Source organism: Triticum aestivum, chromosome 5B, assembly GCF_018294505.1.
Source record: "Triticum aestivum cultivar Chinese Spring chromosome 5B, IWGSC CS RefSeq v2.1, whole genome shotgun sequence".
NCBI lineage: Eukaryota > Viridiplantae > Streptophyta > Magnoliopsida > Poales > Poaceae > Triticum > Triticum aestivum.
In genome coordinates, this window is record NC_057807.1 from 491,141,945 (window position 1) to 491,158,000 (window position 16,056).

Below are 16,056 nucleotides of genomic sequence, written 5' to 3' on the forward strand. Positions count from 1 at the left end.
GAGATCCCTATCGGTGAGACCGTTTTGCCTAGGGTTTGTGGCAATGGCTATGACATTTGAACTCGATGGCGTCGGATAGAAAGAATCGATAGGGCCGAGTTTGACTTTTGGTTTAGGTCATATGTGGATGTGAGAAGGTAGTTGAGGGCTTTGGAACATATCACTAAGCACTTTGAAGCAAGAACCTCATTAAGCAACACCTCATCCCTCCTTGATAGTATTGGCTTTTTCTATAGACTCAATGTGATCTTGGATCACTAAAATATGAAATGTAGAGCCATGAGCTTTGAGTTTGAGCCAATCCTTTTGTCCTTAGCATTTTGAGGGGTCCACTTTTCTCATCATTGCCATGCCATTCATTGAGCTTTCCTGAAATATTTATCTTCGAATAGCATTAGCTCAATGAGCTATATGTTGTTAGGAATTACCGAAACCACCTAGGGATAGTTGCACTTTTAAAATCTCATAAGCTCCGTTAGTGCAAGAAAGCAAACCACCATTTTAAGGTACTGTAATGAACTCATTATTTATTTATATTGGTGTTAAACCTACTGTATTCCAACTTCTCTATGGTTCATACCCCCCCCCCCCCCGATACTAGCCATAGATTCATCAAAATAAGCAAACAACACACGAAAAACAGAATCTGTCAAAAACAGAACAGTCTGTAGTAATATGTAACTTTCGAATACTTATGGAAACTAAAAATCCTACCAAAATAGGAAGTCCTAGGAAATTTGTCTATTAACCTACTTCAAAAAGAATCAACTCAAAAGCACGTTTCTGTGATTTATTAAAACTATTCTCGTGCGCGCAAATGTTTTTGTTTTTCAGCAAGATCAAATTAACTATCACCCAAGATGATCCTATAGGTTCTACTTGGCACAAACACTAATTAAAACATAAAACCACATCTAAACAGAAGCTAGATGAATTATTTATTACTAACTAGGATAAAAAAGCAAGGAACAAAAATAAAATTGGTTGCCTCCCAACAAGCGCTATCCTTTAATGCCCCTAGCTAGGCATAAAAGCGAGAATAGATCTAGCATTGCCATCTTTGGTATTCAAATCATAAGTAGCTCTCATAATAGATTCATAAGGTAGTTTCATTTTCTTTCTAGGAAAGTTTTCCATGCCTTTCCTTAACAGAAATTAGAATCCAATATTTGCTTCCTTCATATCAATAATTGCACCAATCGTTTTAAGGAAAGATCTACCAAAAATAATAGAACATGAAAGATTGCAATCTATATCAAGAACGATAAAATAAACAGGCACATAATTCCTATTTGCAACAATAAGAACATCATTAATCCTTCCCATAGGTTTCTTAATGGTGGAATCCGCAAGGTGCAAGTTTAAAGAGTTATCATCAAAATCACGAAAACCTAACACATCACACAAAGCTTTTGGAATCGTGGAAACACTAGCACCCAAATCACACAAAGCATAGCATTCATGATCTTTAATTTTAATTTTAGTAGTAGGTTCCCACTCATCATAAAGTTTTCTAGGGATAGAAACTTCCAGTTCAAGTTTTTCTTCATAAGATTGCATCAAAGCAACAACGATATGTTTAGTAAAAGCTTTATTTTGACTATAAGCATGAGGAGAATTCAACACGGATTGCAACAAGGAAATACAATCTACTAAAAAACAATTCTCATAATTAAATTCCTTAAAATCCAAAATAGTGGGTTCATTGCTATGTAAAGTTTTGACCTCTCCAATCCCACTTTTACCAAATTTAGCATCAAAATCTAAAAACTCCGAATCATTGGGACGCCTTTTAACTAAAGTTCACTCATCTCCAGTCCCATCATTATCAAGATTCATATTGCAAAACAAAGATTTAATAGGGGACACATCAATCACTTTTAGATCTTCATCATTATTTTCATGGAAACTAGAAGAACACACTCTTACAAAGCAATCTTTCTTAGCACGCATCCTAGCGGTTCTTTCTTTGCACTCATCAATGGAAATTCTCATGGATTTGAGAGACTCATTGATATCATGCTTAGGTGGAATAGATCTAAGATTCAAAGAATCAACATCAAGAGAAATTCTATCCACGTTCCTAGCCAACTCATCAATCTTAAGCATTTTTTCTTCAAGCAAAGCATTGAAATTCTTTTGGGAAATCGTAAATTCTTTGACACTAATCTCAAAATCAGAGGGCATCTTATTAAAATTTCCATAAGAGTTGTTGTGGGAATTACCATAATTATTAGAGGAATTACTAGGGAACGGTCTAGGACTAAAGTTTCCTCTATAAGCATTGTTACCAAAATTATTCCTACCAACAAAATTCACATCCATAGATTCATTATTATTCTCAATCAAAGTAGACAAAGGCATATCATTAGGATCAAAAGGAGCACTCTTACTAGCAAACAATTTTATAAGTTTATCCATCTTTCCACTAAAAACATTAATCTCTTCTATCGCATGAACTTTTTTATTGGTAGATCTCTCGGTGTGCCATTGAGAATAATTAACCATAATATTATCTAGGATTTAGTAGCTTCTCCTAAAGTGATTTCCATAAAAGTGCCTCCCGCGGTCGAATCTAAAAGATTTCTAGAAGCAAAATTCAATCCGGCATAAAAACTTTGTATGATCATCCATAAATTTAATCCATGTGTAGGGCAATTGCGAATCTTAATTTCATCCTCTCCCAAGATTGTGCAACATGCTCATGATCAAGTTGCTTAAAATTCATAATATCGTTTCTAAGAGAGATGATCTTAGCGGGAGGAAAATACTTAGAGATAAAAACATCTTTGCACTGATTCCACGAATCAATACTATTTTCAGGCAAAGACGAAAACCAAGTTTTAGCACGTTCTCTAAGCGAAAACGGAAATAACTTTAATTTAACAATGTCATTATCCATGTCTTTCTTCTTTTGCATATCGCACAAATCAACAAAATAGTTTAGATGAGTAGTCGCATCTTCACTAGGAAGGCCAGAGAATTGATCTTTCATGACAAGATTCAACAAAATGAACGCAGCCCAAGCAGCTCGAGTGCAACCCTCAAATTGAATTGTGTAAGCCGATCTTGCCATGTACATGCCATTTGCTGTCCACTTCCAACGAACCCGATCAGGCTCTTCTGTTAGGTGTAAATTTTGGACTCCTTCCCACAGCGTCAGGAATTCCCTTGTTGCCTGTGCAGATAGGTTTGTTTTGAGGTGTCTAATCCATCTGTTGTTCTCCATGGCTTGCGCAACAGTGAGGTTTTTCCTGGTGCAATGTTGAAACAGCGTCAGGAAGGCATCCTGGAGGTTGATGCCCTTAAACCACGGCTCCTTCCAAAAGAGAATGCGGTCACCCTTGCCCAGCTGGAAGTCAACTGAGGCGTTGAAGAGCGATCTGACCGCAGGATCGATAGGCAGCTCCAGCCCCTGGCATGCCTTGTTGCTGTCGGTCCAGGAAAGCCACAGCCACCTCATCCGTAGGGCGCGACTTTGGGTTGTCAGGTTGATGATGCCAAGCCCACCGTAATCCTTTGGCCGACATATTGTACCCCAGTTGACAAGGCATTTCCCTCCGACCGCCACCTCGCTGCCCCCCCCCCCCAGAGGAACCCACGTCGAACCTTATCAATCAGCTTAGCCAGCCAAGCCGACAATATCAAGGCGAGCATTTGGAAGATCGGCATCGCCGAGAGCACGGTTCTGACAAGATCCAACCGTCCATCAAGAATGTGACATGTTAGCTCAACCAAGAACTTCGCAGAAGAGAAACCGGTAATGGTCACACTCTTGAGCTTGTCATGGCGGTGCTCCGGCATCTGCCTCCGACCTGAAGGATCTCCAAAAATGGATGGATGCCGCATGTTGTTCCACAACGCCAAAATATGAGAGGGAAAGATGTATGAATTAACGGTTCCACCATATTTAAGTGATACTCCCTCCGTTCCTAAATATAAGTCTATTTAGATATTTTAATATGAACTGCATACGGATGTATATAGACATATTTTAGAATGTAGATTCATTCATTTTGCTCCGTATGTAGTCTGCATTAGAATCTCTAAAAAGACTTATATTTAGGAACAGAGGAAGTATATTTGAAGGGCGGAATCTGAAAAGGGAGATATCTTTACAGGGCGAAGAGACTTACGCATTCAGGTTGAATGTCTCCAATGAAGGAGAAGCATCAAAAAATGGTATGAGAGAACAATAATCATAGGCTGGGGGCGCAGCAAGAACAACAGTCAAGTGCTTGAGGAATGGAAATTTGCTACCAATCATTGGTGTACTGACCATCTGCATAAAGATCTTGGATTAAAATTATGCAAGTGCATGGCTACTGTTGTAATATCATGATACACAATTTCAGTAGTCTATAGTCACCAGAAAATTCGCAGTATACCTCACAATGTGAATATACAGAAAGAGCTTCAAGATTTGGCACGAGCATAACAGAGAGCACCACGACACTGCTTGACTAGGGTCTTCAACTGTAATGCTTCTCCAAACGAGAGTTGTACTAGGTGGTCACTGATAAACCGAAAATTGGAGAGACATTGAGCTTCGATCTCTACCAGTTGCAGCCTCTTACAGTTAGACACCTCAAGGGTGATGAGCCGCTGCAGCAGGGAAGGTGTCTTCAGTCTAATAATCTTACTGCAATACATGAGTGCCAACTGCTGCAAAGCAACAGAATTGTCTAGAAGGCAGGCTAACTCATTTCCTGTAATACGGACATCAAACAGCTCAAGTTGAGTCAAACTTCTCAAACCAAGTCTGACTGTAGGACAGAACACACACTGGTAAAGATTCAGACACCGAATCGAGTTTCCACCTCCTTCAGACAGAAGTGAACATGGGAAGTCGAACTTTTGTTTGCTCACAGAAGGAATAACAGTGAGTTCTTCAATCCCAGGCGTGACGGCAATCTGAAGCCAACGATCAAGATAATAGGCCCTGGTCTTGTTATCATACAACTCAATTCTGACTTCCTTCACACCAATTCCTGGGTGTTCTATCCAAATTTTGTCAACTTTGCCGGTGAGATCTCTTGCTTTTCCATCCATTTCACATACATTATCATCCATGCCTAGTGTTTTTCTACTGAAGGTGAGGCTGGTATGGCGTCTCCAGGAACGCATAAAGGTACGAGAAACGCAGGCAGCTCGGGCAGCATCTCGCATTGGCATTAGTGAATGTATATGCCACAAGATGTCCTGCATGCACACACGCGGGGACAAAAATAGAACTTAGGGAAATTGTTATTTCAATCGGGCAAAGAAAACACAATTAGACACTTCAATTCCAATGCCCTATCTACCTTTGTACTCCCTCCGTTTCTTTTTACTTCGCATACAAGATTTATCTTAAGTCAAACATCGTAAAGTTTGAGCAAATTTAAAGTAAAAAATATCAACATCTACAATACTAAAGATATAAAACATAAAAGTTTATTCCATGATGCATCTAATGACATTGAACTGATATTGTGAATGTTAAATTTTTTTCTCCATATTCTTGGTCAAACTAGATCAAGTTTGACTTAAGACAAAAATTATATGCAGAGTAAAAAGAAACGGAGGGAGTATTGCATTGCACATTGTGCAACCACGTGTATGAAGTTACTCTGCTAAAAGTCCAACTAACACAACAAAGATAGTGGACTTGTAGCGGTCCGTACTTATTTACTATGAATGAAACTATTGCCCTTTTTTGTAGAATTGAAATATAAAAAGAAAATCATGTAGAAACTTGTTTACAGCAAAGTACTTCAATAGTGCACCAAAAGTATCCCACTTTTATGCCCTTTCATGAAAAATGATCGTTTTCCAGTTATGCTATTCTAAACATGCATAGTTGCCATGACTCTATGTTTCACTCATCTGTGGCTATGATCATGTGTTCTAGCTAAATTCAAATGATGGTAGAGAAAGCCCCAATGTCTATGCAGTTTTCGCCCTTTTCTACAAAGAGTATGCCCAAAGAAAAGGGATGTTTTGACCATGTTACATGGCAGCAAATTTAAGTTTCATGTTTATAATTTAACCGTACGAAAAAGAAAAGGCTAGATAGAGAACCTTACTCAGCCCTATATATTTTTTATCCATAAAATGATAATTTATGTGCAGCATAGGTCTTCCGTCATTAGCATCTTATCACGTACCTCCGGAAGATCTGGCAGATATTTCATTCTTTTGCCACCTTTCGAATTACCATCTTGTTGGAGGGCTGGTGACCTTCGTTTAGGAACGGAAGGGATCGATCCATCTGCAACACACGACACATGGTCATACCCCCATAACCAGCACTCGCATTGAAATAAGAAAAACAGCAAACTCAAACAAATTGAGGTATGTGCAGAAAATCCAATTTGTTTCTCTCATCCAACTTAATTATGCTCAACAGTACAAATGAATTCAGAGATTTCATTTTGCTGTTTCCAAGGATCCGAATTTTATTTGCTCAAAAGTAAGCAGGTGTACTGAACAAGCAGTAACTTCAGAGCAAGAAACCCCAAAGGGGAAACATTAAGTTGACCATACATAACCCTAGAGATCTCGTCGATGCTGTCCAAGCAAACAGAACACTAGTTCGTCAGACTTGGTATTTCATTTTCCTAGCAATCTCCTCCACTTTATTCTTCTTAAAAGAAGAAACATGTGGGCATTTTGGAACCAAAAGTTGCTACCATAATCAACCAAGCGAGAGAATAATCTTGCTATCCACCAAAGCAAGACTGCACGCCCAAACGAACAGAACCTGGCATGCCAGCCGTGGAGAAATACTGAATCCTCTTCTCGGGCGTGTGAGAGCCTCACAGGACACGCGCATACAGCATATCATTCGGCAGAGAGAGGCGGCGGCGGCGGCGGCGGCTTACCACGGGCTCGCGTTTGCCGGCGGCGCTGCTCCCGCTGCATGGAGATGATCCGCTCCGGCGCCGGAGGCCCCGTGATGGATCCGACGCCGACGTCGACGCCGCCGGTGGAGGCACGGAATCCGTTTTCCCCTCTCCCCTGCCCGTGTCGATCGCGCGATTTGCTTTCACCAGAAAAAATAAAATAAGCGGACGAATCTGAACCTCGAGTTGAATCCAGGAAGCGCGAGGCGGACGAAATCGCGGCGGCAGGAGTTTGGTCACTGACAAGTGGGTCCTCCTAAAACATGTGAGTAGGCAAATATTTTGGCTTCTCCCTGTGTGTAAAATGCATGGGCTGTCACTGGAAATTAAGATATGATGGATTTAGTTTGATCCTTACGTGATCTTGGCTAATTTAGGTTAAACAAAATTTAACAAAATGCAGAGAGACGTTCATATATACGCACATACACTCCACCTATGAACGTACGCACGTGTACAAACTATCCATATGAACACCTTCGAAAGACTGAGCCGACACATCATCTTGAGATATACACAAGTGGGTCCTCCTAAAATATGTGAGTAGACAAGCAATAAAAAAATAGATCTATAGATTAAACAAAGTGGTATGCACAAAACTGCAGATAAAGAAATAATTCATCACAAGATAAACATCACCGTTCGGAATACATCAGATAAACAATAATCATGTAGGGCACCTTATATGTCCATTGTGCCGAACATTTAAAATACCAAGATGAAGAGAATACAATTTTGGCAACTATCATGAACACGTAGTTCATAGGGTGGATTACTCACAACTCATCTTGGGGTGTGAGGATCTTGTTGATGATGATGGAGATGGCTTCTCCCATCGGCAGAGTTTCGGATCAAAGCTGGGAACGAAGATCGCCTTTGAAATGCGATGTAGCAGTGGCGAAAAATGCTCGATAAGTAGGTTGAAATTTTGGGGGTATATGTGGACCATTGGGCACTCGAGGCGAGCCATGGGGTGCCACATGCCAAAGAGGCCCCATGTAGACACCTAGGGCCGAGGGGCATCTGCACCAGGTGCCTAGGCACCTGGGAGGCCCTCAGGTGCCAACCTCTGGCTCCTGGGTCTCTTCTGGTGTGAAATTTCCCAAACTATTTTCGTTCTTTTTTCTTGGACTTCTTTTCAGGATTTTCCTAAATTAAAAAAATAAAAAAGAACAAATACTCGGCACTTGATTAATATTCTCATAGTGTATGTAATTGATAGCAAAACATCATGAACCATATAAAAATTATCGATGCATTTGAGATGTATAAGGTATTTGGAGCAGATGCTTGCATTGAGGTGTCTTAACTAAAATGATTATCTTTCTACACATAGGAATGTTATGATATAGGTCCCCAATCCTGCCAAAGGTTTTATGGTTAAATCCTTATATCAACAATTGTATTCTCATCTTCCCTTTGATGGTATAGCTATTGTGGAAAATAAATATTCCACCTAGGATAAGAGTGTTCTCTTGGTTGATGCTAAAACATAGTATTTTTTTCGAGATTGACGCGGGGGGGCGGGGGCAAAAACCCCACCGCTTGTTATATTCCAACTCGAAGGAGACTTGGCAGTCAGTACAAGTACGTAAAGCGCACACGAGGCGCAAAAGAAAATTACAAAGGAAGGCACTCAAGAGGATAGCCCAACACTAGAAGAAAGAAAGAAAGAAACGGGAGAGAAGGCTGGTTACAGAGACCAAACCGAAGCCCCCGGAAGCCGACACCTCCAGAGCGAGCCCCGCAAAGCAACTCATACCACCATCGACAAAGAACCACAAACAGGCCTAGGGAGAAAATGATAGGCACCAAAACAACAGCTCGCAGGGAAACATCACTGGCACGTACGAAGGGCGTCGGATAGCCGAGTTCGTGCGGCGACACCGGTGTGCCGCTGGAGAAGCCGAAAGACATCAACCGAGACCGAAAGGCATGACACGGGTGTACCGTCGCCGAGGTCGAAGGGTAGAGTGCCGCCGAGGCCACCCCCAAGATGTCCACGCAAATGTCGCTCGAGCCACTATCAAACACAACCCTATTGGAAAAGGGACACCAAAGTAGAAGCATACCAAGAATCGTCAATGGCGCGAACGAAGGGCGTCAGATAGCCGAGTTTGAGCGGCGGCACTGGTGTGCCGCCGGCGAAGCCGAAAGGCAACGCGCCACCAAGACCGAAGGGCGCAGTACCCGGTGTACTACCACTGAGGTCGAAGGGCAGCGTGCCTCCAAGGCCACCCCAGGACGTCCAGGCAAGCTCCACCCGAGTCGCCAAGACGAAGGCCAGCCGGGGATCAAAGTTAAGGTGAAGATGGAGCTGCTAGAGACGAGTCCACCCGAAGTAGAAGTAATCCAAGATGATGCCTCCAAGGAGGAAACGGTGTAAAGACGTCGACACCATCCGACTCAGGGAACCCCGGGTCCGAGATTTCTCTCAGGATCTAAGAGCATGGGGGGATGGGGACAATACCAAAAATCGACGCCTTCAAGAAGGAAAATGGCACCCACAGGCGTCAACGTCGCTGAAGATTTTCACTTGGCAGTGCCTGCATCTCCTCGCACCCAGAGCACGTTAGCCGCCCACCACCGTAGCCCATCAGCCGCGAGCTGAGATACGGGGTGCCGAAGAAGCAGCAGGACGCCGGGACGCCCTGGACGAGGCCCACCTGAACTCGCGGGGACAAGCCAGAGACCAGCGACGGCCTCGCGAAGGTAGCCAACCGGGACCCCACACCAAGAGGCGCCGTCGACAAGCACTGATGCGGAAGTTTGGATCTGAGGGAGAGAAGCTACCCACGACGAGGCCGCGCAGCAACCACCGTCGGGAGAGCCGTCAGCACCCCAGACCAGGGGCAGGCTCGCGTGCCCTGGCCAGATCCGGCCCGCGCGTCACGCCCCAGCAACCTCCATGCACCACCGAACAGATCTAGGCCGCGCTGCTGAGAGGAGCGACCGCCGAAGAAGGGCACGACCACGCCGCAGTACGCGAAGGAGGCCAGCAGCGGGACAGTGCAGCCGAAGGGCGGGACTTCAGGAAGAAGTGGATCTGGAGGTGGAAGGGGAGAGGAGCTCGCATGCTAGAGGGCAGGACCCCGCCGCCACCGTCCGTCGCACAGGGCTTAGCCCGGCGACCTCACCCGACGACGGCAAGAGCGGGGAGCGGCGGGGGGAGGTGGCTAGGAGGTGGTGGCGGGGGGCCTCCGGAGCCGCCGAGAGCGACCCGGGAGGCGACCGTCTGGCACCTCCGAGGGTTCGGGCATAGTGGGTGGGTGAAAATAAATGTCTCATTTGTGCTCGTGATGAATCAATTGCTCACCTCTTCTTTTGATATCGTTGGCTAGGTTCATTTGAAGTGTTATTCAGTGTGGTTTTCAACTTCCTATGCTTTCATCCAACTTAAATCAATATGTTACATTGCTTGCAGGCCTCCCTCCAGGATGGAGGAAAACAATGGCTATTGGGTTTGCCGCAGTGATATGGGTTATTTAGAAGATACACAACAAAGTGTGCATCATGCAGTGGTTTGTCGATCGCTGTTTTGATCGCTTCCTTTTTTTCCATCGCTCAGGCATAGCTTTGGTCTTCTATGACTTTGCACTTGCCGGTGTGTATGCGTAAGTGTTGGTCATGCGCATCGTAACTGTGCAGAGGCCGGGTGTGTGCTCATCGTGTTTGTATCCGCTTGATACTTCATTTTGAGTAAATAAAATCCACCCTTTGTCGAAAACACAACAAAGCATGCCTCTAGAGAGAAATCTTGCGTGGCCTATACTCTATTATTCATTTGATTTGTTGTTTTGCAAAAGGAAACAATAGTGGTGGCTCTCCGGCAAGGATTGACAAAACACATAGACGTGGAAATCGTGGTGTTTGATCGTACAAGAGGATGGGCGCGTCTGGAGCGACGCGTCACAAACACCTGATGGAGCACATCGGTGGAAAAACTCTGGCGGTGCAGTTGCTTTAGCCGCATGTGAAACAAAATGCTTCTTTAGTATGTTTGAAAACTATGTGGTTTCATCATATGGAAAGTTGTTTTGTATGTAGGTGTTTCCCTCCACCTTGATATTTCGAGCTTTACTCTATTTTGATGTTTAGTTGGTGACTGTTGTATCAACCTTCGAATGATTTCAATGACGAAACCGGGGAGCAATCCCTTTCTTCAACAAAAAAAAATGAGGAGTTTTGTCGCCACACTTACCCCACGTGGCAGATCGGGCGTGATCTACCGAAAGATGGCATGCAAGTGAAACTTATAGTGTGGCGCAGGGTACATCTGATATCAATAGTTACCCCACCTCCCCTACGACATCAAGTAGACCAAGAGCGAGGAAAAGTCACATTAAGAAAGCAAGGAGAGAAGATGTTTGCGCTGCCATGGCCTGGATGGTCCTAACAACCATATTACCGAAACTAATAATGGAGGTAATCGTTTAGACTGCTATACACCAACAATTATTCCCTAATCCAAACTCATCGGCCCTGGTAGACTGGACCCAACCCAACATATCAACCAAACTAACAACTACACCTTTCATGCAAGTGTGCTTCATGTCGACTAAACATTTGCTAGTCGAGTGGAGCAAACAGCAACATCTATGTTCTATCTCAACCATAATTAGATATAAGCCATCACATCTCTTTCCTCCTCCACAACAAAAGCTCTTCTCCTCCTGTCGGCGCCGCTGTCAGTCCGTCCCATCTCCGATGGCCTCTAGGACATGGAGGTGCGAACGATCTCGGCACCCCGCCGGCAGGAGGGACCCCGTTCTTGTTCTTGTTTGAGTCAGCATCTTGGTTGGGGCTGTGTGACGGCAGTGATGTCCCTTAGTAGGAATAATGTCTTCCACATCCTATCCCCGTCTTGATGGTGTGTCTAGCATCGTCGAAGGGCGTGTGGAGGTTTATCTCCGTCGGATCTTGCAGGATTAGGTAGGTGCTGGTCTTCGGTGGATCTATTTGGATCCGGTCTTCGTTCGTCTTCGTTTAGGTGTGTACAGGTTTGATCCTTCTGATCTACGACTTTCTTCATCGACGATGATTGCTACTCTGGTGCGCTGGTCCTATGGGGTCTTAGCACGACGACTTCCCTACTGTCTACTACAACAGGGGTTGCCCTTCTTCGGTGAGGGAGGGGCGATGATGGCGGCGCGCCTTCGGCTTGCTCCAGTGCTTGTAGTCGTCGCTAGGTGGTCCACAGACATGGTTGTTATTTAAAAAAAGACTATTTTACTACCCTGAACAAAGTTGGTGGTTTACATTACCCCCCGATCTATTTTTCTGTTCCTTTACCCCTGAACAATCCCAAACCAAACAAAAATCAACTTGCCTGGTTTGCCTGCTGATTTGGACAAGGTCAAAGGTTGTATTTGACCAGTGGGCCCAAGGCCCACACCCCACACGACCTCTCATGTCCAGCGCTGCTTCGTCGCCAGCCGCTTCACCACTTCTGCTCCGACTAGGAGCTCGCCGCCGGCCACCTTCTGGCCTCCTATAGCACGTCCCCACAGTCTGTGCCCTTAGATGCTTCTCCGGTCAGCCACGCCATCACACCCCGTACGACGCCATCGAGAGACACTCATGGGTCGCTGACGAGGGGCCCCCACTGGTCAAATACCGCTTTGACCTCATCCACGTCAGCATCCGACCAGGGAAAACCAGCCAGGGATGTTTTTTAACCGGTATGAAATAGTTGAAGGGGCGGGGGGGGGGGGGGGGGGGTAAAGTAGCAGAAAATAGATCGGGGGTAATGTGAACCGCCAACTTTGTTCATGATATTAAAATGGACTTTTTTCCAATTTTTATTACCTCTGTTGTTTTTTGTACTGCCATGACTGAAGATGAATATATTGGAAGTTTCTCGCAAAAAAGAAGACTAAACATTTGCTAAACTGGGAAGTTATATATATTATGTGCTCTTTCCAATTTTGTGATGTTCTTAGCTACTCCCTCCGTTACAAAATAGATGACTCAACTTTGTACTAACTTTAGTACAAAATTAGTATAAAGTTGAATCATTTATTTTAGAATGGAGGGAGTAGTTTTTTGTACGACCTATTGACCATGAGCTTGGTCCAGGTCTTAATGCTAGTTTTATCCGAATCATGCCATTTCCACTAAATTATTCAGAGTTACTTATTATGTGCAGTTGCCAACTTTCCATGTTGTGAGAGGGTGGATCTTTGTATTATTGACAATGAGCTTGGTCGGTGGTTAATAATGTACAAGTTTTGACGGTTTGTTTTTACAGTTTTGCTAGAACTCATCTAGATGAGATATAGTTTGGTCTCATTCACCTTTTATAGCCATTGGACGTGATGCTATAAGATACGTGTGTGCTGACATGGGTTGTATCTGTTCTTGTTTTCAAAGTGAATGAGACCAAATTATATCTCATCTGAATGAGTTCTAGATACTCTCTTGTTTTTATCTTTAACTTAACTTTCAATGGGCTTGCACCGGATGGATGTGGGGGAAAGAGAAATATACTCTACTTGTTGTCTCTTAGTCGGGTTTGTGAACAATTAGTTTGTTTATTTAGACTATGCCATTTTCACCTTAATAATTCAAAGTTATATGGATTTGTGTATGACACTGAGCTTGATCAGTGTGTGTTAGTTTTGTTCAGATCATGCCATTTCCTCCTTTATCCAAAGTTATATGTTATCCGTCGTTGGCTGTCAAACGAATGTGAGCCCTTAAAGTTTGGAGGGGAGACGAGCTTCGTTATAAGCAACTCTCTTTATATACAAATAAATTACAAAAATACATGAAACTTTATTAAAAAACATGTGTGGCACGTTGTCCATATCTTAATTGTTTCTGACCTAGCTAGAGTAGGCCAAGAATGTCGCAATGTCGGACATGGAGAAGCCGTTGAAATGGGAGCCGGAGCCGATGGAGTAGGCGCCCATGTCGTCGAACACGAGCCAGTCCCCCAGGCTCATCTCCGGCAGCCGGTAGCCGGTGACCACCGTGTCGAGCGAGTCGCAGGTCGGCCCGAACACCGTCGACGTGTACGCCTCCTCGCCGGTGCGTGGGGTGGCGAGCGGCCTCGGGCGGGGCACGTAGTCGTCCATGAGGACGCAGTTGAGGGAGCCGTAGAGGCCATCGTCGATCCAGTACTCCCGCACCTCCCCGCGCGTGCGCTTCCCGATGACGCGCGCCGCCAGCGTGAAGGCCGTCTCGGCGAAGTACCGCCCCGGCTCTCCGAGGACCTCCACGCACGGGAGGTCGCCGAAGTGCTCCGCCAGCGCGTCGCGGATGACCACCGCCGCCTCGTCAAACGCGGTGCCTCCTGCCATGAAGCCGCCACCGACGTCGAGCACGCGCATGGGCGGCATGCCGAGGGTGGCGGCCGCGTCGAACGCCGCGCGCGCGGCCTCGATGGCCCCGCGGTACACGTCGGTGCGGGTCCCGCCGCTGCCGATGTGGAAGGACACGCCGGCCACGCCGAGGCCCGCGCGCTGCGCGGCGCGGAGCAGCGGCACCACCTCGTCGGCGTGCGCGCCGTACTTGGTGCCGAGGTCGACCTTGGCGTCGCCGTTGTCGGGGCCCTTGATGCGGAGGATGAGCTCGCAGTTCGGGTGGCAGCGCTTCACCTTGGCCACCTCCTCCTCGGAGTCGTACGTGGTGAGGTTGACGCCCACCCGCGCCGCGTACTCGATGTGCGCCTCGGGCTTGCACGGGTTGGCGTACACGATGCTGCCCGGCTCGACCCCGAGCGCGAGCACGGCCTCGATCTCCCTGCGGCTGGCGCAGTCGAACCCGGCGCCGAGCGCCGCTAGCGCGCCGAGCAGCGCCGGCTCCGGGTTGCACTTGACGGCGTAGTATGCCCGCACGTCCGGCAGCGCGCGGTGCCAGCGCATGTACAGGTCGACGACCCTGGCGAGGTCGAGGACGTAGAAGGCGCTGCGCACGCCGGAGCCGGCGATGGAGCGCATGAGGCCGGCGATGGCGTGCTTCTCCTTGAGCGCGTCCCGCTTGTAGGGGAGCACCTGCTTGCCCTTCACCCCCGGCGCCACCAGCACCGCCTGCATGGGGCTGCTTCCGACCATGTCGACGACGACGACGACGACGTGATCACACCACACGTGAGTACGTAGTGCAAAGTGTGTGTACTATAGCCCTAGAAGATTTCTGAGCCTAGCTAGCTTGCTAACTTAAGGTTGCTTGAGCTAGACGTCGGCGCGATCGAGCAATGCAAGTTGACCACCGATGCCAAATGCAGATCGAGGAGGTCGATCGATGGCTTGGTCGAATGCTTAATACTGTTGCCTGGCTGAGATGAACTGGGTGGGTGTGGGTTATATATAGTGTACGCGGCCGGGGTTAGGTGGCGGCGTGGTCAAATGGACCATATAGACGAGCCATGCGACGCTGCGGCCGCATTTCCAGAGCGTGCGACGCTGCGGCTGGGGCAGTTCCAGCTCGCACGTACCTACGGTAGGTAGAGCCGTAGAGATAGAGAGGCGGGGCGTTCTGATTCGGTCAGCCCGGTCATTTTTCTTGCTACACTCTGTTCCTTTTTAAGACGGAAGCGAGACTAGGTACATGCACCCCATTCCAACCACTACAAAAACACATGAGCTAGCATCTCGTCTTTTCCACTGCTGTTCCTTTCGTTCTTGAACAAGAAATAATTCTTTAGTACCATTGGCACGTTTAAAATGATTTCTGAGGCCATTCCCAGTGCTCCTTGGTGTATAGGTGTTTTTTACTTGTAGTTTTCCGGATCTTTATTTGGAACTTGGATACTCAGCCGTTCGCATTAATAAATGGTTGTTTGCATCATGTGATGCAGATGCCTGGTGTACTTCTCCTTTTCAAAAAAAAAAAGAAGTGCTAAGAATGCCACATTGTCAAAAAAAAAAAAAACTGATGTGGCAAAGCAATTAAGGTGAAGATAGATCACTTTGGTGACCATGCATTTAATTGTTTATGCATTTTATAGTGGGTAGTGTCATAAGTGTGATAACATAGAGACCCTCATTTATTACTTTATAGAGTCGTTTTGTATTGGGAAGTGCTATGTGATGGTAAGACTAGCCACAATGGGTAGTACTCCCTCCGTCTATGTGAGTAAGTCATTTTAGGTTGTGCACCGTGACCAAGGAGGAGGGGAAAACAAGAAAACTTAATGTTCATTTGCTAATTAATAGCATTGCAT

General features: G+C 45.9%; 2 protein-coding genes across 2 annotated transcripts; both read right to left on the reverse strand.

Moving 5' to 3' along the window:
* Positions 1 to 4,415: 4,415 nt before the first annotated feature.
* On the reverse strand, positions 4,416 to 7,023 carry LOC123116571 (uncharacterized). Its single transcript, XM_044537513.1, has 3 exons — positions 6,867 to 7,023; positions 6,150 to 6,253; positions 4,416 to 5,202 (listed from the first exon to the last, which is right to left on the reverse strand). The coding sequence occupies exons 1-3, from the start codon at positions 6,904 to 6,906 to the stop codon at positions 4,417 to 4,419; spliced, it is 930 nt and encodes a 309-aa protein (XP_044393448.1). The 5' UTR covers positions 6,907 to 7,023; the 3' UTR covers position 4,416.
* Positions 7,024 to 13,609: 6,586 nt separating this feature from the next.
* Positions 13,610 to 15,133, reverse strand: LOC123116572 (ornithine decarboxylase-like). Its single transcript, XM_044537514.1, has one exon. The coding sequence runs from the start codon at positions 14,942 to 14,944 to the stop codon at positions 13,715 to 13,717; it is 1,230 nt and encodes a 409-aa protein (XP_044393449.1). The 5' UTR covers positions 14,945 to 15,133; the 3' UTR covers positions 13,610 to 13,714.
* Positions 15,134 to 16,056: the final 923 nt, after the last annotated feature.

What these genes read in the sequence shown, in the direction of transcription:
- LOC123116571 (XM_044537513.1), bottom strand. Translation starts at nt 6,906, where the DNA reads ATGCAGCGGGAGCAGCGCCGCCGGCAAACGCGAGCCCGTG. An exon ending in CCGGCAAACGCGAGCCCGTG is followed by an intron (nt 6,254 to 6,866) that starts GTAAGCCGCCGC and finishes CGTGTGTTGCAG; the next exon opens with ATGGATCGATCCCTTCCGTT. An exon ending in ATCTGCCAGATCTTCCGGAG is followed by an intron (nt 5,203 to 6,149) that starts GTACGTGATAAG and finishes GTGTGCATGCAG; the next exon opens with GACATCTTGTGGCATATACA.
- LOC123116572 (XM_044537514.1), bottom strand. Translation starts at nt 14,944, where the DNA reads ATGGTCGGAAGCAGCCCCATGCAGGCGGTGCTGGTGGCGCCGGGGGTG.